Below are 21518 nucleotides of genomic sequence, written 5' to 3'. Positions count from 1 at the left end.
GTACATGATGAACAAATTTGTGCTTAGAAATTGCTTTGTATAGTAAGAGTGACATAATTTTAATACCATAGCACAATGGATGGCAGTTAATTATTGGTTCTTAAGGAAACACAGAGGGCCAGTGTCAGGACAACAGGGAAGGCTTCTTAGAGATTTCTAAACAATAGTAGATTAGTGGGTGAAGTATTGCAGTCCGCAAATCCTCTGAGATGAGACCTGAGTGGCTAGACATGGAGAGGGTTTCCAGAGAGGGTGAAGGATAGAGAGGTGCCTAGATAGAAGGTAAAGGGAAGCAAACATTAGCCTGTTAGAAACTACAACTTTCAGTACTCACTGCCCTCCAGCAGCTTCCAGTTGACAAGTTTGGTGCTTGGCAAGGATAAGAGAGGAGACAAAAGTTTGACTGTAACTATGAAACTCTGTTCCTGATTCTGAGGAAGCTCCCAACAGAAGACTGCAAAACTACCAGGGAAAATGGTCCCCTGGTACCACCCCTTCCAGTCTTGGTTACTGCTAAGAAGGAGAGATGGAGGTGGGGGAGGTGGGAGAAGGACCACAGAGAAGGGATGCTCAGGTTGTATGCCTAAAGGGCTTGGCTGGTCTTGGGCAGAAATTGGATCCCATACCTCCTAAGTGATAGCAAAGGATATGACCCGCCAGGGTAGGCTTTGGGAGTGCCAAGATCTAATTCACATATTAGAGGTAGGTGGTTTGGTGCCACGCATAGGCTTAGAGGTAGAAGGATGCTTATCAAGGCAACGGAGGACTGTAAAGCTGCTAAAATTTCCGAGGCAGGTTCCTGCGTGGTCTCAAGGATGGGACACACTTCAGTCGCTGAACAGACCAGCGGTGATCGGCTAGAGCCTGGGCCCCGGTGGGAGGGGGCGGGACGGTCCTGGGAGAAGGGCGGGGGGGCGGGGCCAGGGGCCACTTGAGGCGGAGCCCGGGCGTTCTGCCGGCGCCCGAGTCAGGCGACAGAGCCCGGCAGGGTTGGCACTTACCCACGACCCCCCTTCCCTGCTATGATGACCCGTCCGTAGCAACTTCCAGACCCCCTGGGGGTATGTAGGCAGAGCTAGCGGCAGCCAGGTGCGCAGAGCCACAGGAGCTCTAGGGCACTCTGAGGGCAGCTCTGCCTGCTGCGCTCTCTGGTGCCTGGGGAAATGCCCAACTGACGGGAGAGCTGGTGAGGACAAGAACGTTCCCTTTTGGCGAGTCCGCTGCATCCATGGCGCTGCTGGCCAGCCTGGTGCCCCTGTGCTGCTTGGCACTCCTGGCACTGCCGGCCCAGAGCTGCGGGCCGGGCCGGGGACCGGTTGGCCGGCGCCGCTACGTGCGCAAGCAGCTCGTGCCGCTGCTCTACAAGCAATTTGTGCCCAGCGTGCCGGAGCGGACCCTGGGCGCCAGTGGGCCGGCGGAAGGGAGGGTGACAAGGGGCTCCGAGCGCTTCCGGGACCTGGTGCCTAACTACAACCCCGACATCATCTTCAAGGATGAGGAGAACAGCGGTGCAGACCGCCTGATGACTGAGGTAAGGAGGGCTTCTCCCCCACCTGCTCCAGGGCACTGCCAATTTCTCTGCCCTCCTATGGCAGCCTGGGAGGGTGAGCTGGGCTTCATCTATAGAGACCTTGATGTCAAGGACCTACCTCTACCCCTCACCACCACCCCCCAAAAAAAACCTCTGCTGGTTGGAATGAGTGATCAGGAGGAATCATCCCAACAGAGATGAGGAGGGGGAGGAGGGACTAGTGAGAGTGAAGCTGGGAGAGACGAGGAGGGCGGGGAAAGGAGGATGGCGGCAGGCGAGACGGGAAATGGCTGAGGCGTGGACCGGGGGTCAGCTACTGAGCCAGGCAGGAAGGGCTGGGGTGAGCTGGGGGCCAGGAGCTGGCTAGGGAGCAGACAGAAAGCTCTGCCCTTAGCCTGGCTCCTGATTGTGTTAAAGCTCTGTGGCCCAAAGAGACTGACAGGGCTGGCAAAGGGGTGACCAAGGGTCAGGTCATCTACCTGAGGAGGGGCTGGGCAGGAATTTTCTTTGGCCTGGGGGAGGCATCCTAGAACAAGGGTAAGGCTATTCTAGAGTCTAAATGCCCATCTCAGAGCAACAAGCAATCCTTGGAGTGAAGAACAGATGAGCCCACCTGAGAAGCAAAAGGTTCCTGTATCCCTCAAACTCAGTCTAGCTCAGAGGCTTTTCTTGGAATTAAAGGGTTAAAAGGAATTCAGCTGCCATGTATTGAGCATCTGCTGCAGACCAGAACTTAACCAACCTAGGGTGAAGTGAGAAGGACCACCTCTGGCCTGTGATCTCAAATGTCAGAAGTAGAAGGAAACTTGGAGGTCACATTCTTCCACCACGCACCCCCTCCTCCCATTTTACATCTGAGAACTGGGCCCCAGGAGGAAAAGCAATTTAATCAAAGTCTTAAAGCTAATTAGTGCATGGCTGGGACTAGAATTCAGGACTCCTGATTCTAAGTCCTATACACTTTCCATTACACCACCTAATTGTGTATGGAGTGGAGAGGTGGGGGGAGTGGGAGGGGTACGGATTTCCTCTGATTAACTGCCATAGTTTTCCAGGTTACTTTGTTAGGAAAACCTGTCCAGGGGAGAAAATATTCCTTCTTGCTCCTGCCCTGAAGTCTTCCTCCTACCCACAGATTGAGATACTCCTTCCCTTCTCAATCATGGAATATCGTGCGTGGTCCTTTCCTCTGGTTGCCACCTGCAGCAGAGGGGGCAGAACAAGGGATTGGCCCAGGAGAGGCTCTGACAGGCCCGGGAACCCCCTCGGTTTTGCTTATCTCCCACACCCTGACTGCAAAAGGCCTCCATTGAATTGGCTCTGCACACTGGGCTGCTGCCCCCGCAGGTCAGGGCCTCAGGGCCTCCTTAGGGGACAGAACGACATAAAGTTGGAAGGAGTTACCACTTTTCCTGTCTCCCCCTCCCCTCCTCTCCAACCCTGCCGAGGTGTAGAAGACTCGGGAAGAAGGGCAAGGGGAAAGTGTCCTTCTGGAAGTTTAGGAGAAAACCAAGTCCGAGGTGAGAGGTCGGAGCGGGGAGAAGAAAAGGAAGCTGTCCTCTCTGCCTCCTCCCGCGATGTCCGTGCTGTGGTGCGCGCCAAGGTCTCCGGCTCCCAGACTGGAGCAGCCGAGATAACCGTGGTCTCACTCCCCCGGTGCAGGCTTCCAGCCGCTGCTGCTTTTCCTCCTCTCCACTCCCACCCTGCAGGGGGCCCCCCAGATCCGCGCAAGGGCCGCTCGCGTTATTCTCAGGTGTTACTCCCACGCCTTTCTGGGCTGCCTCTGGAACACAGACCGAGAGATGGGGGGCTCTCAGAGCTGGCAGAGACTAAGCTGGAACTGGGAGGGCTGGCTGCACTGGGGGAGGGGACCTGGCGGGCCGGAGCAGGGATGGGGGGCGCGGCTTTCTGCCCTTTCCTCTCCCAGCGCCGGGGCGGCTGAAAAGCGCCTTTGTGGATGGAGCTGCTGAGTCCGCTTCTCCCGGCGCGTCCCCGTCCTCGGCCCGGGATTCTCATTCGGTTAAGTCATCCCGGAGAATGGCCATTGTACTTCGCACGGCCCCCGCCGCCCCAACTCTTTTTCCAGCAGCCTTGATCCCGCAAGGCTCCGCCTGGGCAACTCTGTGGGGGGCACTTGCACCATGAAGGGGTTAATGCTAGGGGCCGAAAGGAGGAGGAGGAAGGAAGGAAGGAAGCGATGCCCGGTGCCAGGGAAGGCAACGAAACAAAAGATGAATCAGGCAGAGGGAGGGCAGCCGGGGCTTGGGGCGGGGGCCAAGCTAAAACAGGGGCTTCTCTCGGGGAGCCAGGCTGCTCAACCCCTCCCTGGCCAAACTTCCACCCGCTCTCTCAATGCTTGCTTTCCCAGGTTGAGCGGAGGTCCCAGAACAAGTAGGGACGAGGGGCGCGCATTGAAAGTAGGGGAAAGAACTAGGCGCTCCCTCTCAATCTCAGAGGTGACCCCACAGTTCTACAACGACGCTCTGGAAAGAGAGCACAGATTGGCAACTATACCTATGCAGATTCTCACCTCCCCAGGACACTCAAAATTTGGGATGGAACGGAGTAGGGTCGGGAAAACAAAGAAGAATCGACCCTCCAGTCCAGGTCGATTTTGCCCCCATGGTGGTGGTAGTGGTAGGGAGGAGACTGACTCCTTTATTCCCCGCCAGCGTTGTAAGGAGCGGGTGAACGCTCTGGCCATTGCCGTTATGAACATGTGGCCCGGAGTGCGCCTACGGGTGACCGAGGGCTGGGACGAGGACGGCCACCACGCTCAGGACTCACTCCACTACGAAGGCCGTGCCTTGGACATCACCACGTCCGACCGCGACCGCAATAAGTATGGGTTGCTGGCGCGCCTGGCAGTGGAAGCTGGCTTCGACTGGGTCTACTACGAGTCCCGCAACCACGTCCACGTGTCGGTCAAAGCCGGTACAGTAGGGGCTGGGTGGTGAGATCCCTCGGGGAAACGGACTGCACAGCCCTGTTGCAACCCTAGGGGAGAGACCAAGCGGGCGTTAGTGTTGTAAACCAACCACCCTTCCATTTCTGCCCAGGTTGGGGCCAGATCTGTGGGAAATTGCATGCTGTCCTGGGACTAATGAAGTCTCCGCTGGGCTTGACCCATATCTTTAGGAATCTCTACTAACAATCTGGAACCGTTGGTCTTCATTCAATCCTCTGATTGTTGCCTGCAGATAACTCACTGGCGGTCAGGGCAGGCGGCTGCTTTCCGGGAAATGCCACCGTGCGCCTTCGGAGCGGCGAGCGGAAAGGGCTGCGGGAACTGCATCGCGGAGACTGGGTGCTGGCGGCAGACGCGGCAGGACGGGTGGTGCCCACGCCCGTGCTGCTCTTCCTGGACCGGGACTTGCAGCGCCGGGCCTCTTTCGTGGCTGTGGAGACCGAGCGGCCCCCGCGCAAGCTGTTGCTCACGCCCTGGCACCTGGTGTTCGCCGCTCGAGGGCCAGCGCCGGCGCCAGGCGACTTTGCACCCGTGTTCGCGCGCCGCCTGCGCGCAGGGGACTCGGTGCTGGCGCCAGGCGGGGACGCGCTTCGGCCGGCGCGCGTGGCCCGCGTGGCGCGGGAGGAAGCCGTGGGCGTGTTTGCGCCGCTCACAGCGCACGGAACGCTGCTGGTCAACGATGTCCTGGCCTCGTGCTACGCGGTTCTGGAGAGTCACCAGTGGGCGCACCGCGCCTTTGCTCCTCTGCGCCTGCTGCACGCGCTGGGGGCGCTGCTTCCGGGCGGGGCCGTCCAGCCGACTGGCATGCATTGGTACTCTCGGTTCCTCTATCGCTTGGCGGAGGAGCTGCTGGACTAAGCGCTCCAGGCATAGAAACCTCGAGGCGCCCGCCTAAACGGGGGCGTGCGGGCTGAGATCTGGGGATATGGGCAGCAGATGATGCTGACTGGGAGGTGGGTTAGGGAGGAAAATAGATGCGATGGTTTAGGGGCAACCTCTAACTGAGAGGTTGGGTCCTAAATAGGTGGGGTTGTTGATGAGTATTCCTTGACGTGGACTGTTTCGCCTCTTCCTCCCCAGTGCCTCAGCCCAACCCGATTATTTTATTTTATTTTCTATTTATAAATTGTAATATAATGATCTGCTTGCCCCGCCTGGCAAGATGAGCGGCTGGGGCACGGCGTTAACACTGACACTGGAGCCAAACTGACATTTTTCCTACAGGTAGGCTAATAAAGGGAAGGCTTCCAGGAGCTTGTTGGGGATATCTCTATTTAGATGGTGATTTACCTCCAGATGTGGGGGAGAAAGGGGACCATACCTTACTTCCCACTCTTCCTCCTTACCCAGCAGGTCCTCTGGCCCTGCTTTCTCCTCTCAGAAAAGGCATCCCAATCGATCAGCACAGGATCAGTAACAGAGACCAGAGGAGTCTGAACTATTCTAGGCTGCTAGTTCTTTCTCCCACCCAGAGAGGACCAGCATTCTGCCCACATGATTGCTTACCACCTGTTGGAGGGTGAGAAAACACAAACACGTCCTTTCTCCATTCATAGGGGCTCCAAAGGCGGCTGAGGCCATTGTGGGTTCTGATACATAAAGAATTCTGGCCCCCAATTGTTAGCCTGCAGTCCTGGTCCCTCCCTCAAGAATCACCCTAGCCCCCATCCTACTCTGGTATTGGGGGTCTACATGGGGCCGATGTTTTTTTTCTGGGATGTCACTGGACCAACTAATGACCCATGGGAATCTCTAGCTAATATATAACTGATAGTTCTCACACACTGTTGATCAAGAGAAAGAACCTGGACGGAGGGCTGGAACCTATCCTTCCTGCTGGGCTCAGCACAAAGAACAGCTTCAGCCCAAGTGTATGGAGTAGGGGGACAGGCTCTCCAAGCAAGAGCATATAGGAATTACAACCTGAACCCCTTTCCTGATCACCTGTCCTTGTCATTTCTACTGGCTTTCTCCACTGTACCCCTCTCCCCTCTCCCATTATCACCAGCTCTGCTTTCCCAGCCTGGGTGTTTCTGGAAATTTTTTGGGTTCCAATGCAGCAGACATCTGGAATCCAAGCAGGCAGGTGCCCATGAGTTAGGAACGGCAGCTCAGAGGAAGTTGGACTACACTGGAAGAGGGATATCTAGAGCCTGGGAGATGGTAGGGGTTGTTGGTACCACCAGGAGCCCGCCCTTCCCTGTAGCAGCTGTACTCTTCCTGCACAGTGTCCCTGCTATACACCGCCCTCTAGTGGCCTTCAGGATCGGTTCCCTCCCAGGCCAAAGGGAAAAGAACCACATACTACACAGATGGGTGGACTGGATCTGCTTAAAGGAGCCTTCTCCCAGGCGGCAAGAGATGGTGCATGGGGCTTGTTAAGCTGCCAGGGATGAGCCATGGGTGTCACCGGCTGGCGAGGAGCCCACCTGCCTCTCGTTGGGAAAGTCCTTCCAAACCATGGCACTTTTGCATCCCCTGCACGTGGTTTAGTTCTGTGGCTCCTGGAAGCTAGAGGTGTAGTTGTAGACTGTAGTAGTGCAGATTTCCACGTGCATCTAAGTTGCCCACTCATCTCCCTCACCTTTGTGACCCTTGATTTCAGTGTCTGGAGGTGAAAACATACTTAGGGTCCCAGGTTGTGCTTGTTAAAGCCAACATATGGAAGCAGGCTAAGTTTACCTTTAAGTGTCCTTACACCTCTCACTTCCCTCAATCCACACCAGGTGCCTGTTTCCGCCACCTGCCCCCTTTCCTGATTTTAGAAACACACTCCAAGCTTTGGACCTTTCCTACTTTTTTTTTTTTCTCTAAAACTGCCCTTGTCTCACTCTATCAGATTCTGATGCCCTCCGCATGTCACTACAGGGGATGACTAATCTGATAAGCTAATTAGTATTTCTATGTTGATGGCCTCCCTGTTTTTACTACTCTTCCCAGGTGATGCATATATTTTAAAGGCCAGCTGAAAATAAGACTTTAAGCCACAAAATCATAGTGGTGCTGATTCCTAGTACTTCAATACGTTGGGCAGGGATATAGTTGGGGACATCATTGGATATTGGAGAACTAATTGGTTCCCCTTAAGCTACATCCTATAGACTACTTCCCAGGTCTGAGGCTCACCTCTCACTCCTGACTTCCATCCTTCATTATTCTTGTCCCCTTGAGGCTCTCCCAGCTCCCCCCACCCCACCCAAAAAAATCCATTATCTTCCTTCAGGCAGCGAAGAGCACTGTCTCTATGAAGATGGCCAGGAAGGCATATTCACTTGGCCACACAACATCTCCAGATGCAACACCTCTTCTTATCAGCAAAATAAGCAGGGAGGCTTAGGGAAAGGGCATGGTTTGGAAGTCAGGTAGACCTCCTGACAGGATTCTTGACAGTATCAGTGTATGTGACCAGTGTGGAACAGACGCCCAGTGAATGTTGTCCATGCTCTGCACCCATTTCTCACTGCCTGTGCTGCTTTCTGCTGTCTGTCTGCTTCTTTCCTCACCACTCCACTAGAAGCAGCATTATCAATGGTTCCCAGACTCTGGGGGAGGGGACTGTGTAGCCCCTAAAATTGTTTGATTTCATAACACTCCGTTCTTCAGAAGGTGCTGTGTGACAGATATGGGTTTGCTTTAGAACTAAAGTATAATTAAAAGTAATCTTGTTTTGAGAATTTACAGAGCATTTTGTGATAATTCTGGCAAGACCTCTCTGCATATGGGGAAACTGGGGTTGAAAACCACTGCTTCAAAGTTCAGATGACTTTTTATTTTGCCCAGAATTCAGATTTTTCTCCAATTCCTTTCTTCAAGCAGGATTTACTGAACATCTATAGTGTAGCACCATATTAGGCACTGAAAAACACAGACACACCAATTAAGAAAACAGCTTCTTAAAGGTGTAAGAAGATTGACTACCAAAGCAACATTTTCCCTTAATCAGGATGAGTTGAATGGGCAGTAAATGTCATATTTGTACACAGAAGGCCTGTGGAGAAAGTAGGGCCTAAAGAGGATGTTGTAGCATGTGTAGGTGGAGGAGACCAGAAAAGGCATTCCAGACAGGAATAATAACATGAACAAGGACTTGGAATCCTGGATGAAGATGTGCAGGCTGGTTAGAGTGGGAGATTGGGAAGTGCAACTATATGTAGCTAATAGTTCCTGAGAATTTACTATAGGCCAGGACTTGTTTGACCAATTTTACATGCATTCTTATTTAGTCGTCATAATAACCCTATGAGATTGTATTACAGATGAGGAAACTGGAGCAGGAATAACAAGAAATAAGACTAACTTGATGGATGGGGCCACATCCTGTGGGGCCTTAAGCTGGTTTTGACTCTTCCGCATTCCCTTCATTAAGCCGCTAGTAAGTCTAGCTTCTGAAAGTTACTTCCCTCTCACTTTCACTGGCTCTTCTTCCTCCTGCCTGGATGGCTGGCTTCCTTAACTAAAGCTACCTAGCCACCAGTTAAGGAAATACAGATGTAGGTGTAAGTTTCTGGCAGTAATCCATGGCAAGTTAGTCCACCAACCCAGAAAATGTGAGAAGACTCTTAGCTCTCTTTGAATTAGAGGAGAGGGGAGATTGAACTTCATTACTGACTGAGTGTTTGTGTTCCCCAAAATTCATATGTTGAAGCGCTCATGCCCATGTGGGCTGTATTTGGAGGTTGGGTCTCTAAGGAAATAACTAAGGTTAAATGAGGTCATCAGGGTGGAGCCCTGATCTGATAGGATTAGTATCCTTTTACGAAGACACACCAGAGGGCTTGCTTTCTCTCTCTTCACGTGCACCAAGGGGAGGCCTTGCAATGCCACAATGAGAAGGCAGCCAGACACAGGCCAGGAGGAGAGCTCTCAACAGAAACCAAATTGGTTGGAACCTTGAACTTGGATTTTCTAGCTTCCAAAACTGTGAGAAAATAAATGTTTGATGTCTAAGCCACCCAGCCTATGGTATTTTGTTATGGCAGCTCTAGCACACTAATACAAACTTCCAGAAATGTTTGAAATAAGAAGAGGCCAGTGCTAAGATGGGGTCTTTACTGAGTGAAAATAATCTACTCTGCTTGGAAAATCAGCATTTCTGACCTAGGGCCTTGGGACGTTTACCCCTGCCTATGCTTTTGTGGTCCCTGCTGTATTGAAGGAAGCTTTCTTCTCTGGTTGGGAGACTGAGGCAGCTGTCTCTGGGAAGCAGCCTATGGCTGGTCAGGATACTTCCCTGTAGGGGACTTAGTGGTTAATTAGCACATTCAAATGCTCCTCTCCCTGTTATTGTCTCTATATTTAACTTGGTTGATGATGAATATCTCTCATAAGGAGGAGGTATCTTCAAAAAGGGTTCACTGAGTGCCTACTATGTGCCAAATATCATGTGCTGTGGAGATAGGACAATAAAGTTAGGCATAGCTCTTTCAGGTCATCCGGTAAGACAGGCATAAGTGGTGAGAACATTGTTGAGTGTGGGGAAGAGATGAGAAGTGGCATGGAAGCTGAGACCTGAAAGATGAGAAAGAATTGTTCAAGCAGAAGGAACAGCATGTGCAAAGGTCTGAAGCTGGAGAGCAAGAGTAAGGTGAATCTGAGGAGCATAGATGAGTGCAGTAGTATAAGGAAATGGGATCAACTTTAAAGACTTTCACGTTTGTCTGAAAGTTGAAAAACAATCACAGGATTTGAAACAGGGGAGGAGGAAAAAATCAAACTTGCATTTAAAAAAGGAAATTGGCAATTAGATGGGCTTTTGGGGTCATGTTTATCCCTAAGTAAGTTGGTCCTCATCTGAGCACGTGAATGTTGCTAGTTGTGATCACAAGTAGGAAATGCCCCCGTCCCCACACAAGGTGAGTTATGGGAACAGATGGTAGTGGGGGCAGTGTAGGGAAACTGGAGCAGGACAGGATAGGACAGGAACAGAACTGAAGGTGATACCTCCAGCCCCGGCTTTGCTTCAATCTGAAACCTAAACCCAAACCGTCTCTCAACTTCCCTCCTTGAGACCACAAAACCTAAGAGCACAGTTATTTGATTTCAAACCACTTTGTGTTTGATCAAAAGTTCTTGAAACTAGGGATCTTTCTCTGCTATTCTCTTTTGCTTTCCAGCAATTCTTTCCACAGAGCCTTGGCTTTGCTTGGAGCTGAGAGCCTTAAGCTGTGTCAGAACTGCCATCCTGAGAGCCAGGTTCTGGGCTGAACATTGCAGCTGCCCAGGGAACAGCTGGTTAAGCCCTCAGCAGCTGCAGCAGCTGGGATTCCACCCAACATTTGAGCTGAGATTAATCCCATTTCCTCCACACATATCCCCTCCTTGTTCTAGTCCCTGGCTAGTCTATAGTATCTCGTAGAATCTCTGGGGCTAGATATCATGAATCCTGAACTAAGCTGGAGCTAAAGTCACCCACCTTCCTCTTCTCTTGGAGGCAGTTGGCCCAAAGCACCTTAGCACCGCCACAGGAAGGAGGGTGTGGTCTCTCTCTCACACACAGCCTCCTTCCCTCCTTCTCTCTATCCTTTGATTAACCAGCTAGGGTGGATTATATGTTGAACTGTCTCATTTTCAATAACTGTTACAGTTGTCTTAAGATGAAGGGGTTTCTTTGGTGGGGTGAGAAGGTAGATTTCCTTTATCTTTGAAAGACTCTATAGCAAGGCTTGGAAACTCGGTGGAAGTGTTGAAGGAGGACGAAGCATCATACTGGTGGTTTCCACTTTTGAACTGTGCTTGTTTCTCACTTAACTGTGATTCTGGTCAAGAACAATAGGGCTGTATATTCTCTGGTGCTTATGCGCCAGCTGTGTGACCTTGAGGAAATCACTTTGTAATAGATGCCAGAGGCTACTACAATGAGGTGCTTCTAAGAGTTTGGAAATGAGGAGGTGTTCTAAGATTTAAACAAGTCAAATTAACACACAAAGGGACAAGGCAGTTCCTCCCAGGTTCAAAGACTCACTCACTCACTCCCTTCAACAAATATTTATTAAAGCACCTGCTAGTGCAAATAGGCATTATATTATGCTAAGGATTTTGAACATTTTTCTAGAGTAACAGGCAATCATTTTAATGGATTAAATTAATTAGGTTTTAGCTTAGAGGAGTGGCCTGATCAAATCTGGATTTTAAAAAGATCAAAAGAGGGAGGGAGCTCCTAAGTGGAGAATGGATTAGAAGGGAGTTAGTGGGTCAGAGAGGAGAGTAAGCAAAAAAGATAATGAGATAATGAGAGATGATGCCGGTTGAGACAAAAAAGGTGGCAATGGAGATGGAAAGGACAGCTTCAGGAACTATTATATTTGTGGGATTGGTGTTTGATTGGATAAAGGAGGAAGTGAACAATAAGGTAGATGGAGAAAAAGATTTCTCTCAACTTGATTTGCTTGATACTCATGTATGTAAAATGAAAGAGAAAGTAATTGATCAACCAATATCAATCTATTAATTCAAAATGGAAAGTGGCAAATGGCAACTCCATCTGTCAGAATTGTCATGACGTGCCCAGAATTATTATGGAGAGGGAGATGCCAAATGTGGTCACCGGTGGGGCAGGGATGGTTCTTTGGGCCTCCATGTGACCTGGCTGAAATATGTTCACAGAGATAATCCTCTCCTTTTATCCTAATATTCTGCTCATCAGGCAACAAACTGATGCCTTGCTGGGAAAGGGAATTCCCTAGATAGAGGACACAGGCATCCTTGGTGGTGAAAAGGGAAAGAAACGGATACACCGGCATGGTGGGAACCCAGATCAAATGCTCATGAATTACTGTCAGGTTTCCCTAGCATACGAGTGTTTGGAGGTGTCCTGATCAAGTCCAGTTCCCAAGCTGGTTAGACTGAGTGCCCTTCCCCACATCATCTTTCTCAGGGGGGTCCAGGGAGGGAGCTAGACCATCTGCCTCTGGGCCTACATCTCTGGCCAAACTATGTATTCATTTTCAAACTAATCATGATGATAATTATGGTAGCTTCAACTTAAAGAGAATCAACTCTTCCTCATTATGGACACAGCAGGGATATCACATATATTATCTCATTTACTTCTCAAAAACAGTTGTGCAAAAATAATTGTTTGATTTCAGGAGGATTTAAGCAGGTCACAGGAAGGCAGGGGGCCTGGGTTCCAAGGTTGTACAGCCAGGAAAAAATGTCTCAAATCACAGAACTAAGCCAGCAGGGGCACTGTGGCAACTGCCCCTAAACACTAGACAGTGCAGTTTGCAGACCAATACCCTGACACTGGATGCTGGAAGGCCCGGCTGACACCACTGATCTTTCTGCCAGCAGCCAGAAAGAATGACAAACTTCTGCTACTTTGTTGTTCTAACCATTTTGTAGAAGAAAAACTGAGGCTCAGAGTAGTTAAGTAAACTGCCTGAGATGGCATAGTGAGTCAGCCAGGATTTGAAACCAGGTCCGGTTGGCTGCAAAGTCCATGTTCTTTCCACTATGTTTTGCTGTTGTGATGCACTTTACTTCTTTAGTCTGCAGTTTTCCATTCTGTAATCTGGAGAAGTTGTGATTCTCAAAGTGTAGTCCCCGGGCAAGCAACCTCAGTATCATCTGGAAACTTGTTCAAAACGCAAATTCTGGGTCCTACCTGGACCTACTGAATCAAAAACTCCAATGTAGGGCCCAGCAATCTATGCATTCACAAATCCTCCAGGTGACTCTGATGTGTCCTCAAGCTTCAGAATAACTGGACCAGATAATCACCAAGGTCCTCCAGCTCTAATAGGTTATAATTCAACTATTTTGGAAGTTGCTGGTTGTGGTCCCTGGATTGAGCAAGGTCCCCTGAGAGGAGTTAAATATTTCCCATCTTCCTGAAATAGGTTGGTGTTTGTCAAACTCCATGCTAGCGGAAGTCAAGAGTAGGTGTCAGAGTGAGGAGACAGATGGAGCAAGAAGGGAAGATGCCTGCACGTGTATCTTGGTTATTTTTCTGTGGAGTGCCCAGAGACACATGTCCTTAATTGGCCCATTGACATGTGAATGTCTGGAAGGTGCCCCCAAATCCACATGTCAAAAATAAATGCATTAATCAATACTCTCCCCATGCGCCCACTAAGCAATATCCCATGTCCTCTAAATCTATAAATGGAATTGCCAGCATTCTTCATTTTGTCCCTTTTAATCAGGCCATCAACTTTTTAACTTCTATCTGGAGTGCCCTTTGTATGAGTCCTCACTCTCCTCTCTGTACTACCATATCCAGGTCTTCATCTTTCTCCTTCTGGGTGCTGGTTTCCTAATAGGGCTTCCTGACTCCCATCCCCAGTATCTCTCAGTGCATCTTCCTCCACAGGGTGGCCAGTGTGATCCTTGCAAAGCATGGCTCTCTTCACAGTTACTGCCCTCCCCACAACAACCACACCAAGGAAACAGCAAAGGTCCCATTGCTTACTGCAGTGCTTTCCAAACCTTGTACTATTTTCATGACTATGTTTATAGTCCCTTTCCACTCATATAATTATTTAATATTTTTCTAACTTTACTGGCTTTTCTTACTACCAACTTTAGCCTCTTCTAAGTAAGAATATTTGTGAAGTCATAGTTTTGGCATTATAGCTATTATTTTTCCAAACACACATTAAAAATTACATAACAAAATTTTTCTAAAGTTTGTGTGTTACCTAAGTTATTTACATACTGCTAGTGGGTATATTTTGAAAACATGGGGTTCTGAATAAAGATCACATTCTTAAAGCTGGCATTCAAAGCCCTCTGTGATCTGATCCCAGTCAAATTGCCAGCCTTAACTGTCACACGTAGCCCACATACGTAGAGTGCCCCAGGGTCCACTAGGTATTTCTGGACAAACTGTGCTTTCGCTCTTCCTTTAACATTTTGCTTTTACAGCCAGGGCCTTTTTGATCTTTAAGGCCCAGCTCAATTATTGATTACCATGTGAACTCTCTCATCCTTCCAGATAGAATTAATCAATTTTTCTTTCTTTCTCTTTCTTTCTTTCTTCCTCCCTCCCTCACTCCCTTCCTTCTTCTTCTCTCTCTCTCTTTTTTTGAAGAAAAGCGTCTTCTTCTATGTTTCTAGCTACTTGTACTGTAATATGAGGCTTGATATAATTTTGCCTTCTAATCTTTTGCTTGATAATTCCCACCACTACAACATTCAGAATCCTTGGAGGAAACAGATTGCATACTCAAATGGGGAACTGAGGAGGATATAATGAAAGGGATGTTCATAAAGGAGTTGACAGGGTGATGGAGTATCTACAAGTGTGGTGAAGCATTCAGAGTCTGGCATCAGTGGGGAGCCACTGGAGGTGCTCACCCCTTAGGCCTGAAGGGGCAAGAGAAGGAAGGGTTACAAGAACCCAAGAGAAGTGGGGAGGGTATAGCTCAGTGGTAGAGCACATGGAGCATGTGCTTAGCATGCACGAGGCCCTGTGTTCAATCCCCAGTACCTCCATTAAAATAAATAAATATATAAACCTAATCACCCCTACCCCCAAAGGAAAGAACCCAGAGAGCTGTAACTGTATCTGTAGCTGAAGGAGAGGGCCACCCAACAGGGTCTGTGGCCTCTGGTAGTCCAGGAGTTCAGGAGAGATGACAGAAGAATTGCCAATTCAACTCACAGAATCATGAGAAATAATATATCATGGTTGTTCTAAACCACCAAGTTTTAATATAGTTTGTGATGCAACGCTAGATAACCAGTACCTCACTGGGGGGTGGGGTGGGGGAGCCATAACTGTTTCTCCACCAAAGTTGTGGGAAACCAAGTAGCTCTGAAGATCTGTGAAATGGAACCCATCATTGCAATGCAAACATAGTAAAATTGTTTTCACTATTTGTAGAGATACTACAGTTTTCTGGGAGCATTTTATCTTCATTTTATCTTAGTTGTTTAAGACATAGCAATGTATGATGCTGTTCCTAGAAATTTTATTCCAAGCCTATTTACCTAACATTAGGATAGTTTGTTTCCTTTACTTTATCCTATATTGGTGATCTTTGCATATCTGTGATCTTTACAAAGTAACAATTTCTGCCCTACCTTTTAAGGTGATTGATATTTAAGAAACAAATTATCTTGATCCCAAGATGTACAGATCTTGGAGATTAGCTCACAAAGCATTCATTCGTATTCTGTTTTGCCTTCCTTTACTATAGAGGGTGGAAAAGAAAATGCTGAAATTTCCAGGCTCTCTTGAAGCTAGAGATGGTCATAGGATACAGTTGTGTTCAAGGAGAGGTAGGTGAAAGTCTTTGGTGAGATCTCTTCCTATATAGAAAGAAAAAGCCACAAGAGAAAGCCCTTTGTCTTAGTCCTTTTGTTTTCCTCCTGATTGAAGACAGGAGAATTTTAGGATGATTTAATAAAGAGACTACAAAGGTGTGAGCAGGGTGTAGGGAAACATAAGGGGTAGAGCGGCACCCCAGGGCGAGTATCAGAGAGGCTGTTATCATTGTAGGCCTGGAGGGTGAGTGGAGGGAATTACTGGAAACAGAACAAGAGAGCAGTGAGTGTGTGGGGGTGCTTTGACCTTCAGTCAATCTCAGTCTGGGCACAATCTCTTCCCTCCATCTGATCTTCGGTAAGTACTCCTCTTTGGCTGAACCCACTGGGATCCAAGGGGCAAGCTCTTCCTCCTGGACACAAATCTGGGTGGAAAAGAGGAGAGAGTTAATCTGGAAAGACAAACAGCATAAAAGGCATCTATTATTTATCTTTCTATCTCTAGTGTGCAAAACATATAGTACACCTGGTATAAAGTAGCAGATAAGGAAGTTTTTACTGAATTTAACTGAATCCAGGTCTTTGTTTTACCCTACAGTGCTTAAAACCTAATCTGGAATCACTGCCAATCCCACTCAGGCCCAATAATCCAACATAAAATTGCTGGTCTGCAAGGAATTTGCTTTACTCCATAGAAGAGGTATTTGGTTCTCTTTCTGAGGCCAGATTAGGAAGTGGCACCTTGAAACAACTTTGTAGATCTGGATGTTTTTAAGCATTAGATGGTTCTATAGTTTTACAAAGCCTGTCCTCCAATACAGTCTAACTCCTACAAACCCACCACATCAGGGCCTTCCAGAAGAAATAACTTTTGTGTGCTACCTGTATGACTTAAGTGTCAGTTTCCACATCTGATAATAACTAGTAGTCAAGTCTCAGGTACAAATATTACCTCCTCAGCCTTCCGAGGATATCATTAAAAAAGAGGAGTACCAAAAAAAGAAGAGTGCCATACCCCAAGTTAGTCTCTAGCCTGTTAATGTCTTATTTATTTTTTCTCATGGCAGTTATTAATTTTTGATTGTAACTTTTATTGTTTACCTGTTGGTCTCCTCCCAAAAGAATACTTGCTCCTTGTGAGCAAAGACTTTGTCTGTGTTGCCCACTGCTCTATTCTAAGCACCTGGAAGGGTGCCTGGGACATGGTGGTTGTTTGATAAATATTTGTTGATGAATGAATGAATGAATAATGCCAATTATCAACCTCAGGGCTGTGGTGAATATTAAACGAGATGACAATGAAATGCACCTGGTGCAAAGTAGAACTCTATAAATCTAGGTGTTTTCTTTCCTCTCTTTCCCTCCCTCATCTCCTGTAACCAATCCTTCAGCAAGTCAACTTAACCTCAGCCTCAAAACATACCAAATTCTCTACTTCATTCATCTCTACCCCTCTAGTCAAGCCATCCTCACCTCTCCCCTGGACTACAAGTATCAGTCACCTAGCTGATCACCCTGCTTCTCTGCTTGCTCCAATTTCCCTCAAACCCCAATCCATTCCCCACAGCCAGGGAGACCTTCTAGGAACACAGTTCAGATAGTATCACATCCCATCTTACCTAAACATCATCAGCAGCTTTCTAGTTACCTAGGATTAGCCCAAACTACTTTACCTGGCCTGGACCCGGACATCCTCTTCGACTTCATCTGCTTTAGGCTAACTAGCTTTCTCTCTGTCCCGGAATTTAACAAGTTTACTTCCATTCTAGCACCATAGCATTGATAGATTCTTCTGTTCAAATCTTTTGCTAGTTGGCTCCTTACTGTCATTCAGACTTCAGCTTAAATGGGGCTTCCTTTGAGAGGAAGTATCGCTAATTTAAACTGGTCGTTTCTTATCACACTACTTTTTGTAGCACTTTATACTATCTAATACTTGTTTATGTTTGTTTCTTCCCAACTAGCTTTTAAGCTTCGTGAGCGCAGAGACCTTGTTCTCTGTCATGTTCATCGCTCTACCTTCAAAGATAGAGAAATGTCTAAAACATAGTATACACAGTAAATATTTGTTGAATAAATAAATGCATTGATTGATGATGATGATGACAGTAAAACTTCAGACGACCTGGCCACAAATTCTAAAAATTTTCCTATAAATAGGAATTGCATCTCCGAAGTTAGATCCTGCAAGACTGTGGAAACCGGAAAATAAAAGATCTGGGGCTGAAAGATGGGGGAAGCGGAGGGAATATATTGAAACTTTGGCCTTTCTTTCCCTACCCAGGGACCCCGGAGACCTCGCAAAAGGGAGGCATAGACTCTTTTGACCACAAATTCCAGACTGGCCACGACAGATACTTTCCATCCATTATTTTTTGCAGGGACTTCTGCTAGGTTGCAAATACGCAAACACCTCTAGGACCCCGGGTTCCTTTCTGTTTCTTTATGAATGAACCGGCTCTAGTCTGCGCATGCCCAGCTCCTGGTTCTCCCGCTCCACGTGAGGCCCACCCTTCCCTCCTGCTGGCGGCCCCGCCCCTACCCTTTTTAATAGACCAATGGCGAGAGGCCCGGGGGGCGGAGCCCGGAGCGGCGCGGCAGTGTAGTTCCCCGGTCGCCCGGCTCCCTTGCCTTAGTCTTGCTGTGTTGTGATCACGTGGCCAGCTCCGGGCGCGGCGCTTGTTTTGGTTTCCCTCTAGCTTGCCCCTGGCAGCTTCGCGGTTAGCTACTTCCCTGTGCCAGTTGCCTCGCCTGCCTGCACTCCGACCTCTTCTTGGGGCTCTCTTTGCCCGAAGTTCTGCGAGCCCTTCGGGGCCGGCTTCTGCCATGCCGTTAGTTCGCTACAGGAAGGTGGTCATCCTCGGATACCGTTCTGTAGGTGAGTTTCTGCCTTGGAGAGAGCACGGACGCACCGCGGCTTTGCGGCCAGAGGAGGCGCGCTGCCGCGGGAAAGCGACCCAGGGAGGAATGGTGGCATCGTTAGAACCAGCTTGTAGAGCGAGGATTGAAAGGTTGGAGGGGGAAGGCTGCAGGAAGTGGGAGCATGTAAGGGTTAACGTGGGCTTGACTGCTGGAACACCAGGGTGGTCCCCAGCGTTACCCTGGGGAGTGGAGGTGGGGTCAGGATTTGATGATGGGGGCGCGGTCTGGGTGGTGCAAGTAAGTCTCAGGTGCAGGGCAGGCTTGATCCTAAGGAATCGAGGATTTTCCCAGGGGTGGGGTGGAGAAAGGAGGCGGGAAAGGCTTCCTGCGGCACTACAGAATGCATCCGGTGGCCAAGGTGCAGAGACCCTCGGCGAAAAGAAGGTTAGGGTGGGCTAAGGGAAAGCATTGCATGGGGCATTCACAGGCTAGGATGCTAATTTGGGGTTCCTTTTAGTCCTGGGTCACATCCCGAAGGGACACGGGATTTGAATGTAGTTGGGTGATTTGGATACAACTCCCTTTGCTTCCCACAGGGAAGACATCTTTAGCACATCAATTTGTGGAGGGCGAGTTCCTGGAAGGCTATGATCCTACCGTGGAGAATAGTGAGTAACTTCTCCCCCAGGGGTGGGGCTGAGAGGGCTTGGGTGCCCCACCCAACACCATAGTTTGTGATTTTCCTGGTGCCAAGGGGACTATTTAATTAGATATTAAGTCTAATCTCTTCTCTAGTAATCCTGTTCTATGAGTGGGGCTAGAGTGTGGATTTTGCAAGATACTGAGTCCATGATGGTGTAGATGTCGACAATAAGAAGCCAAACATTTTCTCTCCAGTTTTCTGGAGCACTCCCTGGACCTGGCTCATTTATGTCACCTCTGGGGTTAAGACTGTATAGGGGCACACATTGTTAGCTCTACACAGCACCTCACAGTTAAGTTTTCTTTTCTTTTCAGCTTACAGCAAGATAGTGACTCTTGGCAAAGATGAGTTTCACCTACAGCTGGTGGACACAGCAGGGCAGGTACCAGTTTGGGGTAGGGTATCTAAATGTGGCAGTTCAGTCCTGGGAGATGAAGTCTGGTAGAATCTGTGGCTTATCCGTAAAGTAGTATTAAAAGAAAAGCATTTTAGCAGCTAGCAATATGCAGCGCTGGTTGGAGCTACTCTATAAATGTTTGTTGACTAGAAGTGACGAGTAGGGAGTGCCACAGGGAGGGTCCCCAGGATGCAGCCCACCAACCATGGGCATCTGAGTGTTGTAGATCCAGGTTGTTGATGTTTCTGTTTCTTGTCAGGATGAGTACAGCATTCTGCCCTATTCATTCATCATTGGGGTCCATGGTTATGTGCTTGTGTATTCTGTCACCTCTCTGCATAGGTAAGTGACAAGAGTGATGAGTGGGGGACTTGGGAGGATCTGGGGGCTGTCCCAGAATAAGGTTATAGCTTCATTTCTTGTGTTTAAAGCTTCCAAGTCATCGAGAGTCTGTACCAAAAGCTACATGAAGGCCATGGGAAAACCCGGTATGTGGCTCTGGGGGATAAAGACATAGTGTGGACACAAGGGGAGAGAGAAGACAGAGGGGAGTATTGATTCAAATTAAGGAGGAAGCTAGGACATAGATCCTATCTGGTCTGATGGGGATTTGTCCAGCTCTGATGTGAAGGAGGTTGGGGTCCATGGGGAACAGAGGGGATCCTGTAGTAACTGCTGTTTTCTCACAGGCTGCCAGTGGTGCTGGTAGGGAACAAGGCAGATCTCTCTCCAGACAGGTACGGAAATCTCTGTAGCTCAGGGCGAAGGAAAGTGAGCTGGACTAGGAGTGAGTCAGGCTCTTGTCCTGGCTCTGCCACTGACTTGAACAAGTCATTTTCTTTTCATTAGTAACCTGAAGGTTAAGACAAAATAACCCTTCTATTGCAAAAGCTATAATTTCATATTTCAAGCCTCAGTCCTAAGCGCTTTTGTTTTCTTGTATTTTCTCCTTCCCCAACCCTTCTTCCCAAACCTTGGAATAGGATGGGTCAGAGGAAGTCTAGTTTCTATAAAGATTTTGCAGAGAACATGGAGACATGACTGTCCTTCATTTTAAAGTCCCAAATTTGCTTCCAGGGAGGTCCAGGCTGTTGAAGGAAAGAAGCTGGCAGAGTCCTGGGGTGCAACATTTATGGAGTCATCTGCTCGAGAGAATCAGGTGCTGAGCCTGAAGATTAGGAAGGCTGTGGGGGTAGCAGTGTTTTCCTTATAGCACTGTTTGGTGTGGGGAAGGTGATGGGTAGGGTAGTCACCTCACAGCTGGATGGTACCTGTAGTGAACTAACCAATTCTTTTTGCTCTGAATCTTTATCCCTTGCAGCTGACTCAAGGCATCTTCATCAAAATCATCCATGAGATTGCCCGGGTGGAGAATTCATATGGGCAAGAGCGCCGCTGCCATCTCATGTGAGCCCTTGAGCATGGGATAGCTGCTGTGATTCTGTCCCTGGCACTTGCCAGGCTCCAGTGGGGATTTGGGGGGAAGACCCTCAGGACTTCACGGGTTTGGTTGCCAGCTGTGTCCCTGGCTCTCTGGGCACATAGTGTGGTACCGTCATGTTTGCACACTTACCCAGGCTCCAGTGGCCTGGTTGTCAATGTTTACAAAGGGGCAAGGATGTGTCATGGGCACTGTCCTCTAGCCTTCTGTTTTTGCTAAATAAATGAATTGTTGTTATAACCTGTGCAGTAAGGATATGAGTCCTGGGCATTGTTTATTAAGGACCCAGTCTCCTACGTAAGTTTTGGGCGCTGGCTGGGTGAGGGGAGCTGGGGACTCCTGAAGTGGAGCTGGCTCCCTGGAGTGATAATGTATATACACAAATAAACTGAGAAATCTTTTGTA

At 48.7% G+C, this 21518-nt stretch overlaps 2 protein-coding genes across 2 annotated transcripts; both read left to right on the top strand.

The window, feature by feature from the left end:
• The first annotated feature begins 951 nt into the window (after positions 1 to 951).
• Positions 952 to 5752, top strand: DHH (desert hedgehog signaling molecule). The gene is made up of 3 exons (XM_032492742.1): positions 952 to 1531; positions 4204 to 4465; positions 4732 to 5752. Exons 1-3 carry the CDS (start codon positions 1229 to 1231, stop codon positions 5355 to 5357), a joined length of 1191 nt encoding a protein of 396 aa, XP_032348633.1. The 5' UTR covers positions 952 to 1228; the 3' UTR covers positions 5358 to 5752.
• Positions 5753 to 18335: 12583 nt separating this feature from the next.
• On the top strand, positions 18336 to 21518 carry RHEBL1 (RHEB like 1). Its single transcript, XM_006177682.3, has 8 exons — positions 18336 to 18588; positions 19169 to 19240; positions 19590 to 19657; positions 19932 to 20014; positions 20104 to 20160; positions 20362 to 20409; positions 20750 to 20831; positions 20994 to 21518. Exons 1-8 carry the CDS (start codon positions 18537 to 18539, stop codon positions 21081 to 21083), a joined length of 552 nt encoding a protein of 183 aa, XP_006177744.1. The 5' UTR covers positions 18336 to 18536; the 3' UTR covers positions 21084 to 21518.

Source organism: Camelus ferus, chromosome 12 (genome assembly GCF_009834535.1).
Source record: "Camelus ferus isolate YT-003-E chromosome 12, BCGSAC_Cfer_1.0, whole genome shotgun sequence".
In the NCBI taxonomy this organism is placed as follows: domain Eukaryota; kingdom Metazoa; phylum Chordata; class Mammalia; order Artiodactyla; family Camelidae; genus Camelus; species Camelus ferus.
This window is presented reverse-complemented; position numbering and strand designations above follow the sequence as displayed.